General features: G+C 46.3%; 1 protein-coding gene across 3 annotated transcripts in view; it reads right to left on the bottom strand.

The window, feature by feature from the left end:
* VAT1L (vesicle amine transport 1 like) overlaps positions 1-17779 on the bottom strand; it is a 149281-nt gene extending 131502 nt beyond the window's left edge. The window contains exon 1 of one of the 3 annotated variants that reach the window (XM_032613707.1): positions 17415-17779. In XM_032613707.1, the coding sequence (XP_032469598.1) occupies positions 17415-17641 (227 nt within the window). In that variant the 5' untranslated portion in view covers positions 17642-17779. Of the gene's footprint in view, positions 1-17128; positions 17215-17414 lie in introns of those variants that run through there. The other 2 variants (XM_032613708.1, XM_032613709.1) reach the window with 2 other exon arrangements.
* Positions 17780-23385: the final 5606 nt, after the last annotated feature.

Genomic DNA, 23385 nt, shown 5'->3' with positions numbered 1-23385 from the left:
GAAATGTCTATTTAGGTCTTCTGCCCATTTTTGATTGGGTTGTTTGTTTTTTTGATATTGGGCTGTATGAGCTGTTGGTATATTTTGGAAATCAATCCCTTGTCGGTTGCATCATTTGCAAATATTTTCTCCCAGTCTGTAGATTGTCTTTTCGTTTTGTTCATGGTTTCCTTTGCTGTGCAAAAGCTTATAAATTATTTCTTAAAGGACACCACTAAGTGGGTGACAGAGGAATCAGCCCAGTTATAGTTTATTAATTTTCCAATTTGAGATAAAGTTGGCCCAGTGAAGGATTTAGCAAAGAAGAGGCAAGTAGATATGGAGAAGGTCCCCTTTTATTTTCCAGGTGAAAGGAAGGCAGGGGTGGCTCATGGGAAAGGATTTTAGATCTCTTGCCATCTTGTTCCTCCCTCAGATCATCAGTATCCTCAGCATGGACCACAGGAATCCAAACACTCAGACCATTACACGGAGAACAGTACGATGAAAGCCTTCCTCTTCCAGAAGACTGCTTCTTTACTGATGCAGCTCAATAGAGCCCAATCATATATTTCGATTTCACACTCAATAGAAATCCCTAATCTTGCCCCATCATTGGTTCAATTGGGAGATACATGGTCAAAGAAACAACCTTCAGTAACCCACTGTTTTACTTACTGAAGGGATATTGTTGAACATAATATTTGTTAAAATACACATTCTCTTCTTTATGAAGACAGGGAATTTTTCCCCAAATTTCAGCACAAAGGTTGTTTGTGTGGCTCTTACAGGCCCAGTGCAGTGTAGAAACATTATATTTCTTTCTTTGCATTGGCTACTAGGAAGCTCTGAACCAAATTTGTAGCACCCCTCCCCACACACTGCAGAGCTTCCTGGCATTCATTCTCTATGTTATCCTAACACTCAACTTCATCTTAACTTTCTGAATGCTTTGGAGTTCCCATTAAAATAAATCTTAAACTCTATTAGATTCGATCTCACACTTGACTGTGCATCAGAATTCGCAGGAGTACTTGTAAACACACAGATTGCTGGGCCCCATCCCTGCATTCCTGACTAAGTAGGTCTATGGGGGAGGTCCAAGAATTTGTATTTCTTTCTTTCTTTTTTTAAAAATTAATTAATTAATTTGGCTGTGTTAGGTCTTCATCGCTGCACGTGGGTTTTCTCTAGTTGCGGCAAGCAGGGGCCACTCTTCGTTGTGGTGCACGGGCTTCTCTTTGCAGCAGCTTCTCTTATTGCAGAGCACAGGCTCTAGGTGCGCGGACTTGCATAGTTGTGGCACACAGGCTCAGTAGCTGTGGCTCGCGGGCTCTAGAGCACAGGCTCAGTAGTTGTGGTGCATGGGCTTAGCTGCTCTGTGGCATGTGGGATCTTCCCAGACCAGGGCTCGAACCCGTGTCCCCTGCATGGGCAGGTGGATCCTTAACCACTGCACCACCAGGGAAGCCCCAGAATTTGCATTTCTAACAGATTTCCAGGTGCTGCTGCTCCTGGTCTGGGAAGCACACTTAGAGGATCGCTACCCTATCTATTTCTTTTTAAGCTATTTCAAGCTGTCTTTGGAATGAGACAAGGTAAAAATTAATAGATGATGATTAAACAGATAAGAAAATGAAAAGCTCTCTCGTCCTCTAGGGCAGTTGAATTTTTTGATCCTAGTCCAAAGAATTATATTTACTCATGTTAAATGTGGTCTTATTAGATTAGATTCATCATTCCGATTTGTCTGGCTCTTTCTTGGATCCTAATTCTTTCACCCAAAAAAATTGGCTTTTCCTCCTGGATTTGTGTCCTCTGAAAATGCAGTTTTCATGCCATTGATTTTTATGTCTAAATTGCTGCTTAAAATATTGGACAGCAAAGTCATTCCCTCCACTGTGCACCTCATCTCATCTCTTCTCGCTACTCCAAACACCACTCCAGCAATTCTCCCATCTCTTCTACATCATCACTGCTCCGGCCTCCACTACATGAAAGCTAATCAAAACGTGGTCCATGCACGGATGCCGGTCTTTGAACTAGTCGCTGTCAGTCGGGAGAAGATGTGTACAGAAGTTGAGAATAAGCATTCAGAAACTTGTAGAAGATTTTGACAGAGTAATTTTGTTTATTGAAGTTAATCATTTAAAAAGAAATGTTGGATAGGCTGTCACGTTCCAGGTTACTAAGGGTGTTTGTGAAGCTCATGGAGGGAATTCAAGACGTAGGACTAGCTGACATTTTTTAAGTTTCTTTAAATCGTGACCTCTATGATTCTCTGAAACATCTCCAAGATACTTTGAATTCATGTTAAACAAATACTGTATTAAGACCGTGAGCCTCACTCTGTGAGCGACGGCAGTCAGTACCCTCCCCCAGCGGCAATAACTGCGGACCATGTGGGTGCAGGCTGACCAAGCTTCAAGAATAATCATTTTCTGGATGCATGTCAGGATCATCGTGGTGATATATATATTTTAATGTGTACATCCTGGCTCTAGCTTTGAGAGTCTGTTTCACCCAAGCACACATTCTCACGTGCCATCAGCACTGAGAAAAATTGCTCTAAGTAGCCCCAAATCAGCTGTTTCCAGAAAGAAGACTGTTCAAGAAGAAATGGACCCTTTCTGAGACCAGTTCTCATATAGGGCTTTGTGATGGGTGGGGCGGGGGGCCCCAAGAAGCTAGTAGAATCTCTAGAAATCCCCATTCTAATTCCTCAAGTGATGGGGCATGGGGAGAAAAGGACTTATTGGTGGTGAGTCATTGTAGTAGATAACATTTATGTGGTGCGTGCTGTGTATCAGGCATGGTGTTCAGTGTTTTATAAGTGTGATATTTAATTTTTCCAACAACCATAACAAGGCAAAGAGATACACGACATTACCTACATTTCACAGAGAACAAAACGGAGGCGCATTGAGGTTTACAAAGCCAAGGGATGAAAGCAAGTGATGTCTCTAGAGGCTACTGCCCTTTGCTTTTCTTCTGAGAGAGCATCACTCAGTTTTCCCAGTTACAAAGAGGGGACTTCTCGACTCATCTATCACATTGAGCACTTACTATATCCAGAGCAGACACTTAGTATTGGATACCCACAGTTAACAGGGGGTTCAATTTCTCATGGGGAAACAGAATCATGAAAGCTGCTCACAATGCAGCGTGATGAGTGGTTTTACAGAAGTGTAGCCAGAGAGCTCACCCGGTCACCAGGAGATGGGCTCACAGACAAGATAACCATGGAGTCAAAACAATGAGCCCCAGAAAGGCTTTCCCAAAGAATTGTTAGCTTTGCTGACACCCTCTGCAGTCAACAAAGCTAAATTTAAATCCTTCGCTTTTGCTTACTGGCTCCTCCTCGCGTGGGTAGCTTCCTCTCCCTGAACCTAAGTTTCCTCATCTCAAAAATGGGTTAGTAGGGGGCTTCCCTGATGGCGCAGTGGTTGAGAGTCCGCCTGCCGATGCAGGGAGCGCGGGTTTGTGCCCCGGTCCGGGAAGATCCCATGTGCCGCGGGGCGGCTGGGCCCGTGAGCCATGGCCGTTGAGCCTGCGCGTTCGGAGCCTGTGCTCCGCAACGGGAGAGGCCACAACAGTGAGAGGCCCGCGTACCGCAAAAAAAACAAAAAACAAACAAAAAAACCACATCGGTAGTATTTCAAACACGGAACAAAGTGACCAAGGAGATACACTGAGAATCTAAATATCAAGAGCCATTTTCAACAGAAACAGAAAAGCATGGCATGAATGGGTCCAAAACAAGCTGTCCAAGACTGACCCCTTGATTTCTGGACCTGGAGTTATTTATTTACTCTCAGCCTCTCCTGGGGACACAGCAGCTATTTATTCCTAAGAAGGTTCTTGAAAAGGTTAAAATCTCTGTGGTCCAGGTTAGATGTTGACGGAGTCATTGACTTCAAACAGATGCCTGGCAGTGACTGGTTGTGTAGAACATTCAAACTAATTTAATTTAAATTCAACAGACCTTCCATGATTTGGGACCTGGCTCAGGACAACAGTGACAGTGTTACAACAGTGACAATGACATCTCTGGTTCCCAAGAGTTCAGAGATCAACGAAATAAATGAGTTCACAGTATGACAATTCCCTAACAGGCAGTGGGACACGGGTCACAACTAGCACAGGGAGGGCAGTTACTAACTCGCTTTGCAGGAATCACGGAGGTTCCACAGCTAAGTGTCACTTAGGCATGGCTGCGCCCTTTGCTTCCATTCTCCCAAGCTCTCCAGCCTCATCCCACCTCTCCATGAGGGGAGAAAGCATTATGAGACAGTGCAAAGCGCTTACTGCTTGACTTCTCACTGGAGCCCCAGAGGGGCAGGGTTCCCACAGAGAAACAGTCCATTTTTGCTATAACATGACAGCTATCTCCTAAGTCATTGCTGCTGATAAAAACTATGCTTCCTAAAACAGTTGTTTCAGTGGGAAAACGAATAAGGTAGACTAGAGCAACATTGTCCAAAGAATATTCTGCAGTGATGGAAATGTTCTGTATCTGCTCTGTCCAATATGGCAGCCACTAGCCATGTGTGGTTACTGAACACTTGAAGTGTGGCTAGTGTGGGTGAGGAACTGAACTTTTAATTTTTCTTAATTAGTATTTAAATGTAATTAGCCTTTATTAGAGAAATGTGAGTCAAACCTACCATGAGGTACCACCTCACAGCAGTCAGGAGGGCCATCGTTAAAGTCTACAAATAGCAAATGCTGGAGGGGGTGTGGAGAAAAGGGAACCATCCTACACTGTTGGTGGGAACGTAAATTGGTGCAGCCACTATGGAGAACAGTATGGAGGTTCCTCAAAAAACTAAAAATAGGGCTTCCCTGGTGGCGCAGTGGTTGAGAGTCCGCCTGCCGATGCAGGAGACACGGGTTCGTGCCCCGGTCTGGAAGGATCCCACATGCCGCGGAGCGGCTGGACCCGTGAGCCGTGGCTGCTGAGCCTGCGCGTCCAGAGCCTGTGCTCCGCAACGGGAGAGGCCACAACAGTGAGAGGCCCGCGTACCGCAAAAAAAAACAAAAACTAAAAATAGAGTTACCATATGATCCAGCAATCCCACTCCTGGGCACGTATCCAGAAAAGATGAAACTCAAATTCAAAAAGATACACGCACCCCAATATTCATAGCAGCACTATTTACAATAGCCAAGACATGGAAGCAACCTAAATGTCCATCGACAGATGAATGGACACAAAAGATGTACATATATACCATGGAATAATACTCAGCCATAAAAAAGAATGCAATAATGCCATTTGCAGCCACATGGTTGCAACTAGAGATTATCACACTAAGTGAAGTCAGAAAGAGAAAGACAAATACCATATGATGTCACTTATATGTAGAATCTAAAACATGACACAAATGAACTTATTAACGAAACAGAAACAGACTCACAGACATAGAGAACAGACTTGTGGTTACCAAAGGGGAAAGGGGGTGGGGGAGGGATAAATTAGGAGTTTGGAATTAGCAGATACAATCTACTATATATGAAATAGATAAATAACAAGGTCCTACTGTATAGCTCAAGGAACTATATTCAATATCCTGTAATAAACCATAAAGGAAAAGAATGAAAAATAATATGTATATGTAAAACTGAATCACTTTGCTGTGCGTCAGAAACTAACACAACGTTGTAAAGCAACTCTACTTCAACAAAAAAAATTCATTAGCCTAAGAAGGAGGCAGTAGCACAGTCACTGCCCTGCTGTCTTCCTCATGGACTGTGTGCAATTCCAAGGCAGAGAGTTTGCCTTAAAATCCATTTCTCCCACGTTCTCTGCTTAGCCCAGGGTATATTCTAGCCTTGCCAACGATGATTCCTCCACTGAAGGTGTAAGTAGGAAAACACCAAGGAGTGATTCAAGCTCTTTCCTTCCTTCTGCTAGAGGGAATATTGCTTGGCAGCCTTGTCGTGTAGCAAGGGGAAAGCCGAGAAGAACAAAGACCTGCTTGATTGCTGTGCTTTGGGAAGAGCAAATATTTATCCTGGAACATAAAAGAACAGATGTGAAAGGTGAGCAAAGATAGATGCAAAAGACAAGAGATAGCAAGGGCAGGGCTTGAGAATCTGGGAGAGTTTCAAGAGCACAGGGAGAGAGTCTGGAGGGAGCAGGAGGCAGTGAGCGGATCTAAACGGGAAGAGAAGTTTTTCGAGAAGTTTTTCTTCGTAGCACGGATGCATCCAGCTTTGGTGTTTTCTAAAGGACTCAACAGAATTTGACCGTGCTTCTCAGTTATACTGGAAACTGGGTTTCTATTCAAGGGTGAATCATGCCAGCTAAATCTAGGATACAAAAGGAAAAAAAGAATAGGAAAAGGAACAAAAAATGTTAAAAGAGCAAAAAGAAGAAGTCAAGTGTCCCATAAACGCTGTTGGCTGAGGGCAGAGATGTGGACTCAGTGGGTAAGGGGGTGCAAATTGCCTTTGCTCGTTATTTCCTACGAAGGAGCAGTCCCAGGGGCATGGGACGTCTCCTCTGCGGGCAGACAGAAATGTTCTCCAGGATCTGAAAGCAGAAAGGGCTGTCTTTGGGAAGGTGGGCACGTTTTTAGCTGCATTACGCATCCTGGGTTCTGGCTGCAGAAACGTTGAGTCAGAGTTTAGTACAGAGTCCCCAGTTGGAACAGTTTTATTCAGTTTAGCTGGAGGATACAGAGAATCCAATTACGAAATCATTCAGACCAATGATAGGAACAGTGGGTTTAATAACTCCCCATTAGCTGATTGAACTATGTGTAGCATAGATAAATGAAAAGCAATTCTTTCTGATCTTAGACAGGGATCTTTTTATTGTTTTAAGTCCGTTACTTGATGGATTGTCTGTTGTAAGAAGCAGGTGTGTCTGCATTGGGAGGAAGGGCGGGAGGCTTTGTAGAGTGCAGTTTGAAAGTTTCATCAGAGTTTACTGTAGAATTTAGAGTGTCTGAGCCCCACTATGTATCTATTTGGATGAAGAGCAGACAAGCCTTCTGGGGGAAAGAGAAAAACTCATCCTAAGGGTAATCTGAGTTGGAGAACAGAAGCCTAGATGAAGAAGCCTGTGGCAATGCAAGAGGAAGGTTTGACTCTGAATGTGGTGTTTGGTCCAACTCAGATTGCCCTTCAACTTCGGGGGCTTGTGTCTAGGACTGAGCAGTGAAGAGTGGGAGTGAAGTTTGATTTCAGCAAACCCTGGCTGAAATCCCAGCTCCCTTTGTCTTATGAGATGTGTGATCTTTAGCAAGTTCCCTTATTTCTCTGATCCTTTCCCTTCATCTGGAAAATGTTTGGTATCATAGAAATTTCTACAAAACGCTTAATATGGTGCCCACGGCACATAGAAATCACTCAGTAAAGGTCATTATGATAATAATGATGATAAATGATTAATGACAAGACTGTCATTATTATCAGCTCCAAACAGGAGGAGGATTAATACAGAAGGTAGCACATGCTGCTTTATAATCTGTATTGGGTGGAAAGGGGACCACAGCCTAAGCAGAGAACCAGGCTCCACCTGGGTTGGAGAAGAAACGGGGAAACATGCTGGGCGGCTTTGGTCTATGGGGAGGAGCCAGAACTGTGCTTCTGAGCATCCAAGCTACACCCCCTAAGAAACCCCTGCAACTATCTGGGAGGTGTTGAAGGTGGGGGGCCTGATACCTACAAAGGAAGGTAGGAACAGAGTCACGGACATACTGTTTTAAAAGGGGCTTTTTTTCCCCCAATAGCTTGAAATACTTATTCACTTACTTTCCAGTTTTACTGAGCTGTAATTGACATACTGTATTAAGTTAAGGTGGACAGCATGATTTGATGTGTGGGTATCTTACACAAGGGTTACCACCATACGTTTAGTTTAGTGAAATATTGTTTGAACACCCAAGCTGGCAGGGCCTGGCGACCCCAGGTGTACCAGCATCACAGGAACACTTGAGTTCAGGTGCTCTTGGAATAACCGTCATCAGAAGCAGCACGCCAGGTTCTCTCCAAGAGCCCCAGCCTCCGGTCCCCGATGGAGCCGCCGGCAATACGGAGGAGATTACAGAGCATCTCGAGAAGTCAGAGGCCCACATTTCCCAGCCTCGGGAAAGTAGTTATTAGAGGGTTCAGAAAGTGATCTCTAGGGGCTTCCCTGGTGGCGCAGTGGTTGAGAATCCGCCTGCCAATGCAGGGGACACGGGTTCGAGCTCTGATCCGGGAAGATCCCACATGTCGCGGAGCAACTAAGCCCGTGCGCCACAACTACTGAGACTGTGCTCAAGAGACTGTGAGCCACAACTACTGAGCCCGTGTGCCACAGCTACTGAAGCCCACGTGCCTAGAGCCCGTGCTCCGCCACAAGAGAAGCCACCGCAATGAGAAGCCCGCGCACCGCAACGAAGAGTAGCCACCGCTCACTGCAACTAGAGAGCGCCCGTGTGCAGCAGTGAAGACCCAATGCAGCCAAAAATAAATAAATTTATTATTTTTTTTAAAGTGATCTCTAGTTTCAAGAGAACAGACTGTGTCAAGGAGAAGTAAAACTCTCCAAAAACATAGCTCCTTTGGTATTCTTTCAAGTCCCCACTCAAAGACGTGCGTGCTGGAGAGATGTAGACTTCTGTCAGAGAAAGCTGAGATGGCAGAGGGGAGGCTGAAGGCACACTGGCGTGGACGGGCCACTGTTTGTATTAGGAACGCCACATTTACAAGTGACACTGCCGCTTCTGCCAGAATGTACACTAACAATTTGGGGAAAGTCAGTAACATTGGGCTGGCCAAAAAGTTTGTTTGGGCTTTGCCATAAGATGGTACAGAAAAACCCGAACGAACTTTTTGGGCAACCCAGTATATTCACTCGTTCCCCCAAACACTGATTGAGCGCCTACTGTTACCCAAGCCCCAGGCTTGGTGTTCATCACTTAAATGAGAACAGAGAGAGTTTCTGGAATGTCCAAGATGACCAGAGGTTTTAAAGATGATGGGCCTCAAAGTTGAAAATATTATATATGTTATTTAATACGATTCAGTAACTTGGTGCTGAGAGATGTAAAGTCACAAGACAGGGAATGGAGCTGCCTTCTCCAGTCCCCTGCCTGATTCTTCACTTTTCCTGGGTGAAGAAGCATCTTCTATCCCCATGATGACTGCCGTTTTGATCAGTCCAGTGTGTCTCTTACCCGCGCTGTCTGATAACTGCCCTCCATTCCATTTAGAGTATCTACCCCACCCCCACCCCGAACACACACACACACACACACACACACACACACACACACGCTCGCTTCATGAGCTCCTGGTGGGGCTGTCAATCATGATGCCCCGTTCTTCTAGGTCAGAATAGAACAGAATGGGGCACAAATGTGGCCAATCACAGCACCTCACTCCCTTGGGCCAAACAGAGAGAGGGACATCCAGGGGCTGGTATGTGATTCATGAAGGGCCAATCAGATTCCTTCCTTGATATATGAAAATTGGGAGAAGAAAGTTCTCGTTGCAGTGGGGCTTGCTAACCTTGCAGAAGGCAGCTGGGGCGAAAGGCCACCATCTTTCCAAGTCTCAAGAAGGCAGCTCATTGCAGTAGGAGCACATGAAGCTAACAGATGAGGAGAGAGAAGATAAATGATGGAAGGGTCAGGAAAGGGGAGAGCCTAGAAGTCCAGGGACAAGTTCATCGTGACAGTCACCAAGGCTGAAATGAAGGAAAGAGAGGTCAGAGCAAAAGTGACTGGTCTTCTTTTTGAAAGTCCCTAAGCTTGGCCCAGCTTCTGGAACACGGTAGGAGCACGATGCATTTGGGTTCCATTTCCTCTCTTGTTCCTTCAGGAATTCATCTGGATCTTCTTGTTTACGTCATGCCATGGTGGCACGTTCTTTCCAGGCTACTTTTGATGTTAGGGTCTTGTACCCCTCAGGGAAGACATGTGGACTCTGACTAGGGACTCCATCCAGAAAACTTTATGACACATGGAGGGACTTTCTAATGTCCTATTTTTTTGCATCTCCTCCTTACCACACCATTAATATATATTAAATGTACACTATATGACAAGGACTTCATTCATTCAACAAATATTAAATATGCCAACATCATTGCTAAATACTTTAGACATGATCTCTCTTTTGATCCTGACACACACAAAATTACCCCGTAAGGACTATAATTATACCCATGTTACAGAGGTTTCAAATGAGTAAGTCATTTCCCCAAGTTTATAGAGATTGCTAAAATGATCAGATTCAGGACTTGAATCCACATCTGCTTCACTTCAAACATTAACTCTTTTATAACCAAAAGCATCCTGCCTCCCATCCAGTTTGGATGTTTTTTCAGTGCCAGCCCAAGAAATGAATCATTATCATTCCTTTCACAGAAGATAATTACCCTGCAATGGGCTCTGGGGACTACAGGTGTTTGGAGAAGTCAGGAGTAAGAGGACCCCATGCTTTAACTTGCCAAGGGGGTTCTGTCTGGGGAACCACTGACTCTCATGTTCCTGCCCCCAGGACAGTGCTGGGGAAGAGGCTTAGGCTGAGAGATCAAGGGTCACTGACAGATGGAGACTGAGGACAGAAGTTCACTGCAGGCTGTCATCAAGAAAATATCACATTTAAAGATGAAACAGCCCCTTTCACTGGAGCATCTATTTTGTCTCTTGGGCCTTCAAACATTACATTTACTCATTTTAATACCATGGCTCCAACCGATGTTCTGTGTGAGATCACACACAGAGGAATCAAACTAATTTGAGATTACACGCCCACTGCCCTTTCCTAGGAAGAGCGTCTTCTTGTTTCTAATTAAACGTTTTCTTCTATGACAAATGCCAAGATGCCAAAAAAGATCCCTATGAAGAATAAGAAGTGGCAGGAACTTGGGGTCACGGGGGCGCTATTCCCCATGTCTGGGTGAGCTTTGTTGTTGGCGCTGAATGTCAGTGATTTGCCCAAAGGTCGTGGGATTTTGGGCTCTTCTGGATGAGTGTGAACCAAACTCCAGAGGCTGGGCTGTTTTGCACACCCAGCTATCAGAGAAATCTGTGCTGCTACCCCCAAATGAGTGTACACAGAGCTGGTGTTAGGGTAGCAATACATCAGTCCAAATCCATTCCCAACCCTGGGCATAAGACTCAAAAGCCAGCACCCTAGTCCCTGCTGCCCATGTAGTTTGGTGGGAGATTATCAAGACAGGGAATGGGAGGATGGGGTCGTGTCCCAGTTCTGTCTTTTGCAGCCCCAGTAACAGAGGAAGGAAAATAACTTTTACTGAGTGCCCACTATGTGCAAGGAGCAGTGAGGACTTTCACAGCCTCTCAGCCAGTCTTCATAACAATACCAAAAAGAGGGTGTTATTACCAACGTGAGGATACGCACAAGGTGAAGGTGCTGTCTGCCTACCATCACACAGCCATGGTGAGGTAGGGTTAGGGTAAGAACTCAGATCTGTTGTAGCCTCTCACTCTTTCCACTTCATCTCTGAGTCCCTTTTTCATAGCAAGCAAAGATGATAAACTCATGGGTGAGCGGCAGATGAAAAATGACAAGGGTGATAGGCTTCATTGCTCCAAAGGTGCTGCCGGTGGAGGGTAGAGTGAGCTTGAGTATCAGTCATCACTCCCTTTGCCCATTATGAGCCACTGCCATTGGCTTCTGTCTAATTAAGATCAGGCTGCTGTTTATGGGAACCTGCTCTATGTCAGATGTCCTGTGAGATGTTCTACATTTCCTTTTTGAATGAAATAGAAGACACACTGATTCTGGGCTTCCTTTCTTCCTCGAATTGCTGGGGAGACAGGAAGTCCATTCCGTTATTGCATCAAGAGCAAACCTTGTCACCATCACCAGCCCTCTCCAGGGAGGACAAGATAATGGGAAAAGGCAAACTTTGATGAATAAGAAAGACCCCAGAAGCAGCATCTCTACCTTCTCATCACCAAACAGGGCTCAGTGTGACTCAGAGCACTTTATTCCAATCTCTCTTCCATAGTGGCTCCTGGCTCTGGTCTTAAGACCCTCCAAGCAATTTCTCAGTTTTACAAACATCTGTGTCACTTAACCTCATACACTCCACTTCTTTATTTGAATAAACTCAGGGAAGATCATATTGGCCATATTTCATTGGATTGGCCTTGTCAGGGACACTTTAATGCTGTGTTGTTTGGTGACATCCTGCACTCAAGTTGCCAATGTAGCCATAGCCCAATGGAGGCCACAGGGGCAGAGGAAGGAACTCAGTGTCTTGAGTGATGGTTATATCGAATCAGCACGGGTGTTCTGGGTCAACAGCCATAGCAACGTGATCCTAGCTGGATCCCAGAAGCATCCCAGACCACGGAAATGGACAGAAAGTGAATGTGGTTCAGAAGCACAACGGCCACTTTGGGAGACAAGATGGCACCATGCAATTTTGAGTCTTATCAGCTATACTTCAAATCAGTCAAATGCATCCATGGTTCTTTCTCTGTATTTCCGATTCCGGTCTTTGTGTCTGTCTGCCTCTCTCTGTCTCTTGGTCTTTCATTGTCTCTGTGTCCATTGTGCCTTTGTCAGTGTGTCTCCCTGATAATCAGACTCCCACATGTAAAGAGTCCAGGAACAAGACAGACTTGGATTTTTATACTGCTCATCCACTTAAGAGTTTGTGATCTTAACTTGTCTCCGAATGTCAGTTTCCCCATTATTAAAATGGAGATCGTAACATTGACCTTGTTGAGTTGCCATTAGGATAAAATGAAACAAAGAGTGTATAGCAGGCAGTTCAGTTGCTGGCTCCTAACAAGTGCCCAATAGATATGAGTTCCCTCCCCATCTCCAGTGCACTTTACCCTCATGATATATTAGGATCCTACCAATCTGTTGGCTTTCCTCTAGCGTGGCCTGCCCTCGGCCCATTTTCAGATCAGCCAATAGAGCCATTGGCTGCTGGCTGCAACTATTTTTCATCCAGTTGGTCTCATTCCAGCAGTTTCATGTGGCCTCTTGCTGTAAATCGGTCTGGGAGAATAAATGTCCCCAATCCATTAGTGCCTTTCCACCACAAGCCAATTTGAGCCACAAAACAGACCAGCTTCTTAATGGCCACTTAAATACATTCCTGCAGCCCAGTCTGGAGACTCTCAGCCTCGAACCCCACCAGCTCCTGTCCAAAAGAACCTCCACTGTTACAAGACTGCTGGCAGCAAAGGCATAGACCAGACCCTTAACACCTGCGGGGGGCAGGGCAGGGGAGACCACAAACCCTGGTTTGCCTAGAACGGTTCCAGTTTGTCCCTGCTATCCCAGAGTAATTATTAGCAGTGTTCCTTTCACTCTCCAAAGAGTGCTGGTCTGAATGATAGCGACTATAAAAGGTATCTATGGAAACCAAGAATAATAGTTTATAGTAATAATAATAATGTCTAGCATCCATTGATCACTTGCTGTGTGCCACACATCACCATAAAGGTCCGGATGCACCGTGGGCTCATTGTGACTCAGCAGAAACCCCCTTACAGCACTCTGAAGGGAGGTGCTATTATTATCTCCGTTGTATAGAGCAGGAAGCTGAAGTTTAGAGCAGTAGGCCACAGGGTCAAGGTCAACCAGTGTAGAGGGCACGGGTTGTGCCTCACTCAGATCCCTTTTACTGGGCAGTGCACCCATCCTCCGGCTGCTGGGCGAGCTGGCTGCTCAGAGCTCAGAGCAGTCCCCGTCCCCTCTTCCATGGGGAACAGAGGCTCCACATCCCCCCCTTGGAAAGCAGCCCAGAGCCCAGAACCGACTGATGACAGGGGCTGGGGGGGTGGGCAGGTGTGGCCCAGAAGGCTTGGCTTCCCCCATTGCTACAAGGTCAGATTGACTCTATGGTACAACTCATGCTCCAGAACGCCTGGTGGGATCCAGCTGAGACCCAGCTCTTGCTTGGCTACTTCCCCAGCCCCATCCTTCTTCCCTTGCTCCCAGTCTCCCGAGAGCACCTCTTACATCAACCACTTCAAAAAGCATCCCTGTCCCAGGCTCTGCCTCCAGGGGACCAGTCCTAGGATAGCCAGTTAGCAGGTGGCTGAGCTGGGACTCATGTCTAGGAAGGTCTCACTCTTCATCACTAAGCAGATGTGATATAACACTACCTATATTATACATCTCCAAGTCATCAAGTCTCCAGGAAATATGTCATACAGGCATAGATACGATAACAGTCACAATGACTACTGTTTACTTAGTGCCAACTTTGGGCCTCTTTCCTGCATCTAATCCTCTCAACACCATAATGTTCATTTTAGTATCCCCATTTTGCAGTTGAGGCATAAAAATCTTGGAGAAGTTGAGAGAGATGCTCACCGAGGTTACACGGATACATCTTTCTCCAAAGGCCAGGCACTTTTTCCCCTCGGCCAGTTGAATCACTTCCTGTGTAAATTGTTCACTGAATGGTAGATGAAACAGATTCCCCATTAAAGTTGATGCTCTGGCAACAATTTAGATGGAAGACTGGGCTATCCCTCCCACCCTGCACACCCCGCAGTGGTTCTTTCTGAGCTGCGTTTGACCATCAAGCCTCCACTTTGGGGGGAAAGCCGTATTACTCTGGGAATGGCCAGAGAATGTTTCCTTAAGCCAGACATAAACAGATCAAAGGAGCCATATTCACTGAAGAAAGGAAAGAAAGCAAGCTTATGTGCCAAAGGTCCGGAGAAGTAAATTACATATCTTGTGGCTTTTCCAGAGAGGGAGACAAAATAGAATAAAAGGAAAACAGCAGAGCTTTAAGGAGAAACAAACCAGGATTCAAATCCTATCTCTACTACCTGTGTGATGTTTTAGCAAATTACTGAACATCTCCAGGCCTCAGTTTGCTCTACCATAATGCCTACTGCGCTAGACCACAGATGAGGGGGTAAATGAGATAAAATATGTATTTCCCCCTGCCTCTTCTCTTCCGTTTCCATGAAATTTATACAGTAACCAACTTGGACCCTCATTCCAGGTCTGAATACTACTAGTTCAGATAAACTGTGGTTTATTCTCTAGCAAAAAGCATATCCTATTTGATGATAAAAGGTTTACATTAAAAATAGAGAATGAGAGAGAGAGAGGGAGAACAGATAAGAGGGAAACCTTCATCCAGGAGGCGATCAGCTGATCCATAAAACTACAGAATGAGTCATCCTGGCTCCAAGGCTAAACTTACAGTCAATGGGCATCTTTGGCCAGCCAGTCCTAACCTAGTGGGGAAAGAAGGGCCCAGCGGGCAATCCTCACAAACCGATTCCAGCCCCACCTTGCAAAACCGATTATCTCTGCTTCCAGCTGGGGGAAATGAAAATCAATCTGGGCCTTTGCAATATTGTATTCCAAATCCGCCCCCTCACCCCCCATGGCTGGCTAGCTTTCTGAACAACTGGGGTGGGGGATCTGCAGTGATTCCATTGTGTGTGTGTGTACGGCTCCAGTGAAAAACAGGCTTCAGTGTCTGGCTTTGAAAATCAGTCTCCCGGCCTTCATCTTGACATTTATTATTTCGAAAGGCTTCAGATCCTCTCAGCATTTATGCAGTAAGCGAAAGGCTGGAGAACCCAGACCTATTTGGCCTGCGGATGACAATCTCTTCTCTTAAAAAGTAGCTTCAACATTTTCACTCCCTGAAAATACACTCTGACAAAGAGTCCTAGAACCCAGTCCTCAATTTGAGGAGGGTCATAAATCACACACACACACACACACACACACACACACACACACACACACACACACAGTATTTTTGATAGGTGGTTTAGGAAGGAGAATGATCAATACACAGTTTTAATGTTACTAGATAGACATTCTTCCACCAGCAAGTGAAGAAAAATAATGACTCAACAATCCCCCTCCAGGCGTCTTTCCTCCATCCATTCATCCAGCAGTAACTTAGGCATTCAGCAAGAGCTTATTCAGGATATACTGGGTGCCAAGCTCTGCGCTGGGCACTGGGAATTTATTGGTGAGCAGGGCAGAGGTAAGCTCTGCCTTCTGGGATCAGCCAGCTTGGTTCAGCAAGCGTTAACAGAACAGAACTGTATAGGATCCCCCAGTTGGCCAGAGCTTTGTCCCCTGCCCTGAATTTCCCAGGGAGAGGCCCCTGTGTTTAGAGTCAAACATGACCAGCCCCATATGTGATGAGTGAGCCAGAGAGCAGCGACCGCCTCTCTCCAGCCTCCTTCCAGTCTGGCGAATGAAACCTGCGTCTGCTCTCAAAGCGGCAAAGGGGAGGGGAAGCTCCTTTGCCTTTTTCTTGCCTCTAGATTGCTCCCAGATTCTGAGTTTGGGGGTCTAACCTGGGAACCGGTGAGCTGGCTGCTGCTTTTAGGGGGCAGTGTCTGTTGGGGGCTTTAAAAAACCGCGATGGGAAGGGGTGGGCCCATCTCACTCAAGAGTAGTGGTCCAGTGAACCCTCTGGGATGAGCCCTCCCTCCCCAGAATTCCAAGGAAATGACCATATAGTAACAGCACAAGAGAGGCTGAAACACTCCAGGAGGAATCCCAGCCGGTTCGGGGGGTGGGGGGAGGGGGAAGGCAGGAGGGAGGCGGCAGTCTGAGGTTCCCTGGGGAGGGGTGGGGAATAGAAGGGTACTCAGATTGCTGAGCTCCTCCTGAGATGGCAGCAGGAGTTAGGAGAAGATTCAGTTGTTTTGTTTGTTTGTGTTTTTCCTCTTCAGAGAAACACAGAAGATCTTGCCTGTGGGGAAAGAGGGGGGGATGAAGTAGCAGTCTTGGCCTCAGCCCTCACGGGGCTGAGATGCTGGGTACCTAGGATGCTTCCCAGTTCCTTTCCCCATATCAGACCGCAAGGACGGGAGTGTGCAGCTGTGAGGAGGAAGGACGCATTTCCCCAGCCCCGCACTTCGTCCCCAGCCCCACCAGGACAATAGCATAGAGGCTGAAAAGGTCCAGTATCAAATCCTGGCCATGCCACTTAGTGGCGGCCGAATGATCTTGGGCAAATCACTCTCCGAGCCCTGGTTGCCGCACCTGTAATGGGGGGCAATGATGGTACCTAACTCACTGGGTCCCAGGAAGTATTAAATAAGATCGCACACATAAAACTCTAAAAAACGATAGCTCGTACACAGTAAGCCGACGGTTATTTTTTAAGCATGTTATCGTCAAACACCCTCTCCTGGCAGCTGAGCTGTCCTACCCCACGGAGAGCTCCCGCGGCGCAATCTTCCAGACCCTGAGCGCTGGGCGCCACATCGACCCTTCCCCTCTCACAGGCTCCTCCGGTCACTCCTAGATCCGGCTCGGGGAGGGCGAGGGCCGCCTCTCAACATCCTCCCCAGCATCAGCTGGCCCAGGGCCTCGGGGAGGCTCCGAGACCCGGGTGAGGGCGCGGAGGGGGGTATCCACGGAGGCTCTCCCCCCACCTGCTCCCCGGAGCACTGAGCGCGCAAAGAGAGAAAAAGAGAAAGGCGCGGATACTGGACCAGGCTTTGACGCGGATCTTGAGCTCGCCGTCCTGCGGCTCGGGCATGGCCTTCCTGGTGACCCGCAGCTTGTTGAGCCCCCCGAAGCCGGCCAGCACCACGGCGCGCATCTCCTGGGCGTCCCCGAGGCGGTGAGAGCCGCCGCCGCCCTCCGCCGGCTCCTTGACTGCCTCCTTCTCGATCATTTGCTCCGTCTCCTCCGCTTTCTCCACGCCTTCCTTGGCCATGGCGCGCGCGGGCGCGGGGCGCACGGGCTGCAGCGGCTGAGGCGCGGGGGGCTCGGGGCTCTTCTCCCGCGGGTTCCTCCTGTTGAATGTGGGATGCTCAGCGGTGCAATGGCTGCAGCTTCTGCGAGCAGCGCCGCGGTCCACAGCCTCCGCCGTAATCCTCCCAAGAGCCGCGCCACTGTCCGCCCCACCTCGCTCCCCACCGCTCTTCCCTGCCCGATCAAAGCCTCAACTCCAGTTTCTCAACCAGTGTCAAATCAAGCTCTTGATCGTAGACCCAGAGTCCAGATTTGCCCCAAACTCGTGAGTTAAACATGCAGAGAGGACGCCTTGTCCTCCGCTGTGGGCGCAATACTTCATTATATACGGTGCAGGTTGGGCGCCTTGAAATGGACAGAGATGAATGTCTGAGTCTGGAGGATGCCTCCCCGCCCCAAGGTTGCTTCCTCTCCCACCGACATGCGGGAGCGGGCGGGATAGACTGGAAATGGTGCTTTTTCCCAAACCATCAGTCCCAGCTAGAAGAGAGGAGAGGTTCTGGAAGCTGGAAACTAGAAATCCCTCTCGCTGCCCCGAGGAGTCCAAATCCAGGGTCTTCGCACTCAGGACCTCCAGAGTTATAGCGGATGCTCTTTACGGCATCGCCAGGAGCATCTTCTGATGGCTAATTCTCACTACCCGCACCATTTGGGGCCGTTAAAGAGGCTCCAAAAAGAATTCAGTACCAGAAAGCGGTCCTGTTCTTGATTTGACCTCCCCCGCCACGAGAAGATCAGATCAGTGTGCACCCCTCCGCAACACAGTCGTGTACACACACACCCACACACACACGTGTGTGTGTGTGCCCATGCGCAGCAATAACTGGCTTTTTGTCTTTTGTTATCGAGGCCTTTGAAAAAGAGCTCACGGGAAAATCTTAGATTTTTTTTTTTAAGGAAAAAAGATGGGGGATTGCCTTACGGCAGTTTAAGGAAAGATGCAGTTGAGGAATGATAGGTGTATATTCTAGTTACTGTGCAACCACAGCCAGCCTTGGGATCTTGGATGACTCATTCAGTCTTTCAAGCCTCAGCTTCCTCATCCATAAAATGGGTGCATTAATTTTGTTTATTTGCATTGTGCTAAATGCTGGGCTGGACATGACTTTCGATAACTCATGGTCCTTACCTTAGAGAAGCTCATTCTCAGAGTGTGAGGCAGGGAGGACACAGTCAACAAATCGACAGGACACAATGAATAGTGTCAGTGCCTCTTCTCCCTCCGCCTCTCTGCTTTAATGCCCTGGCCTTCTATTCCTCAAAAAGAGTATTAGGTTCCCTCCTACCCGCTGTTGTCCCCAAGCCTGGAATGTATGTCCCACCTCCTTGCGTTAATTCTTAGTTCACTCTCAACTCAAGCACCCATTCCTAGTGAGAAGCTCCCCAACCCCAGGGTATGTTGGCTGTCCTGTATGGTAAACTCTCATGACAGTTTGTAACAAACTTTTATGTGATTACCTGTTAATGTCTTTCCCTTTTCCGGCTGTGGTCTTCATGCGAGCAGGAGCTATTTCTGCCTTTATCCAGCATGGCTTCTCCGGGAGGTTAGCACGTGATTGGTACATTGTAGAATATACTCAGAAAAATGCTTGTTGAATGAATGAATGAGTTTGTGAATGCAGATGCTACCCAGAGGAGGGTACAGTCGAAGAAGACCTCAGAGAGCAGGGGACTTGAGCCAGACCTTGAAGATGAGCCAGAGTCCTCAGGCAGGTGGTCTCAAGCACCTTCAATCACAGAAAGGTGACAGGTGATAGGACTTTTGGGGAGACACTGCCTTATTCTCCGTGAGCTGAGCATTGGCTCTGTTTGGCAGTCACTGGAGACTAGGCTGAAAGGTTGGTAGGCACAAGCTTTTCAGGAGTTTTACAGACTGTGTTATAAAATTTAAGACATAATCATGGAGGCAATGGGCATCACTGAAGGCTTAAAACACAAAAACAAGGGAATGGCATCACCAGACTGCATTTCAGGGTAACAACTTTGGCAGAAAGGGGGTGATGGTTTAGAGGATACAGTTACTGGAAGCGTGGAGATCAGTTAGAGACTAGACAGACAAAAATCAATAAATCAATCAGTAAATAAGAGGCTCAACTGAGGCAATGGCTGTGGGGTGGAAGAGAGGAGATTAGAAGGAAGCTGAATAGACAAGGCTTGGCTAGTGAATTAAACATTTTATTGTAAACCCAATCGTCCAAATTATTAAGCCTGTTGACATTGTGAGATATAACGTTGAGGCTGGATTCTACCCTGAAACAAAAATTGTTTTTTCATAAATTTATTTATTTAATTTTGGCTGCACTGGGTCTTCGCTGCTATGCACGGGCTTTCTCTGGTTGCGGCGAGCGGGGGCTACTCTTCATTGCGGTGTGTGTGCTTCTCATTGCAGTGGCTTCTCCTGTTGCCGAGCACAGGCTCTAGGTTTGCGGGCTTCAGTAGTTGCAGCGTGCGGGCTCAGTAGCAGTGGCTCACGGGCTCTAGAGCGCAGGCTCAGTAGTTGTGGCGCATGGGCTTAGTTGCTCCGCGGCATGTGGGATCTTCCCGGACCAGGGGTCGAACCTGTGTCCCCTGCATTGGCAGGAGGATTCTTAACCACTGCACCACCAGGGAAGTCCCTGAAACAAGTATTTGAGTGCCAGTGGTTTATTTTGGAGGTAATCCCAGGAAGCTCCCATCAGGAAGGCAGAAAATGAGCAGGGAAGCATTAGAAACCAACATAGGGTGTGTTACCACGGGGACAAATGGGACTCAAACCCAGAGACAGTGTGGAACATGCCTTAGTGTTATCCCTCCCAAGGAGTAAGGAAATGGGTATTTTTAAACTAAGTTTTCTGCTGACTGAACAGCTAAAGGCTGTTCCTGGAAGTGTTAACTCCCTGGCACTTCCAGCCTGCTCCAGGTACCTGGGCTGAGATGCCCCAGTCAGGATGCTCTCAGTAAGAAGCCATCACCTTAGACAGGGAATGGTGAGTTCAGAGGGGATATGGGCTTGGCGCTGACAACATCTGCAAGGTGTGGTATTGTTTTGGGGGTGACTACTCTTCTAGACACTTCAGGTATGTTTTGTGATTTGTTTCTCAGAATAACCTTATTAGGTAAGCATCATTATTCCTACTTTACAGAAGACGAAACCGAGTCTTAACATGGTGAATTATCCTGCTCAAAGGAACACAACGACTGTGGTGTGATACACAACTGACACCAAATGGATGCTCTTGACATGTCACCATGCATGTTTATTTGGGTGGGTCAAATGAGTCCTTCCCGATTGGTAATACTCCATGGCATTTTTGGTGTTCTTTTCCCCTTTATTGGCCTCCTAATATTTCTGTCCCACTAAGATCCCTTGCCTCGATTCTGAGGGGTTTCCTTTAGCAACAGAAAGTTAATCTACTTTGCACTCAGCACACAGCATGTTTAAGAGAAAGTGTTTGCCTTATAGTATGTTAAAAGGAATATAATTACTTCCTCCAAGGGAATCTTCTGGCTGTTTACAAACCCCAGATTATAATTGGTTTCCAGCTGATTGTGACAACAACTAAGAGGAAACACACCACAATCTGTGCTGCTTGGGGAGGAATACCTTCCTCTGCGTCTTATATACCACCGTTTGGATCATTAAGTATTCCCAAATCTTCTGCTCTCTGGTGGAATATGACAAGTGCCATGCGGCAAGGCATCTCTCCAAATAAGCACAATAAATCTATTTTCAATTTATAGAATTGATTCCCTGGGCATTAGCTCATTTAGAGCTTCAGTGGCGAAATATCTTACATTGTAGGGCAGTGTCACACAGCGCCCACTGCTGGTGAAATACAGTATTACAACTCAGCTCTATTAGCTTGTATATGACGTGGGAACAGGTGTGTGTCCCCGTGGGAGGAGTATAGACAGTCAAAATAGGAACTGCTCAAGGTATGAACCATCTTAGGGCAGTGTCACACAAAAAAGGTGAGATCTTTGAGCAAGAATATATGGGAAACTATCTTAGTATGATTTCAGAATGGTTTTCTAAATAACTTGGAATGGTTTTCTAAATAACTTGGAATGGTTCAGTAACTTTCCAGAGAAATAGGTTACCTGGAGCAAACAGTCAATGTCTGAAACTATATCCTTCAGTAAGATTTCTTCTATTGTATTTTCCTCAATACAGTTAGAGTCATTTATTATAGTACACTGTTTAATCTAAAACGTAATCCTGTGCCTTAGGTACTATGATCCTTATTTTACACAGGAGAAAATTTGATAGAAACTGAGTAACTTTCCCAAGGTCACCTACTTAGTCTGTGGCAAGCTGGGATTTGAAGTGGGAGGCAGTTGACTCTAAAATGTGGATTCTTAACCACTATGCCTAATGCCTATGGTTTTATAAGCTGTTATATGTTTCAGAATTTCCATAGAATAGGTTGAGAGGCAGGAGAAAAATTTAGAAGGTCAGTAATGAAGAACGGTTAGTAGTTGATGGCCACTGAAAGATCTCAGTAAAATCCAAGAACTCATATTCAGGGATGTATGCTATAATTTCTTATAGTTTGGGTTGATGTAATTTAAAAGGTAATGAAGCATGATTGACACAAATACAGCATTATCTTCAGAGAGGTACTGGATAGGTGTGCAGCCCATCCTGAAGGTGGTAGAATAAAGTTCCTATTTATATATCATAGGACCAGTCATAGATGGTTAACTCTAGATGTGTCAGAGGGAAAAAAAATGAACTGATATCTGTTCATCACCTTTTGAGTGCTGACCTTGTACTATTGCTAAGTACTGGAGATAGAATGGTGAATAAGACAAACATTCTCAGTCCCAATGGAGCTAGCATTCTAACTAAGGAGAAATATATTGGATTAGGTTGGGTTCCCCAGAAGCAAATCTTTCCTAATTCAAATATTTGAGTACAAATGGCTTATTTGAGTGGTGATTCTAGGAAGTAGGCATCTGTGGAATTGTTATAGGGAAGGGAAAGAAGTCAGTACAAGGTACATTATCTAGCAGGTTATCACTGTCATTAACTCAGGTTAAATCCTGCTGGAGAACTCTAGATGACAGTGTAGAACACACCTCAGAGGTCTCCTAATCAAGAAGCAAGTTAAATGGAGTATCCATCAACTCCTATCCGTCCTCCAGTCCTCTTGGTTGAGGGCTCTTTCTGGGGGTTGCTAACCATCTACCCTTTCTGATCTGCCCTGTATATGGATTGTTTTGGAATTGGCAGTTAGACCAAGCTATCCTGAAAGAGTTGCAGGTGTCTTGATTTAAAGACATTGGGTCATTGTGCACGGCAATGGTGAGTTCCAAGAAGGTGTACGTGGAACAAAAACAATCGCCGCTCTATATATGAAACCAAAAAAATCCTAGTATGGTAAACACTGTAAAGAAGGAGTAGAACGTGCTGTCTGGAAGGTCAGAGAAGGTGTCACTATGAAAGTGACAATAAAGTATTAGATTCAGCTATGAATAACAAAACCCCCAAATAAGAAGGAGCTTAAAGAAAGTAGAATACACTTAAGGATGGTATGGTGTCTCCACAACGTCATCAAGATCAATGTTCCTTCCAGCTCTGTACTTCATCTAGATGAAGGATTGGTCCACATTCTCATGGTTCAAGATACAGCCCTCACACCCGTGTTCCAGGTAGCAGGAGCGAGACATGTGCGTTGGGAGAGAAAGGCGCACATCTTTCTTTTTAAGGAAACTTGAGGAGAC

This window comes from Phocoena sinus, chromosome 19, assembly GCF_008692025.1.
Source record: "Phocoena sinus isolate mPhoSin1 chromosome 19, mPhoSin1.pri, whole genome shotgun sequence".
Lineage (NCBI taxonomy): Eukaryota > Metazoa > Chordata > Mammalia > Artiodactyla > Phocoenidae > Phocoena > Phocoena sinus.
The sequence above is the reverse complement of the archived record's forward strand: the minus strand, read 5'-3'. Positions and strand labels throughout refer to the sequence as shown.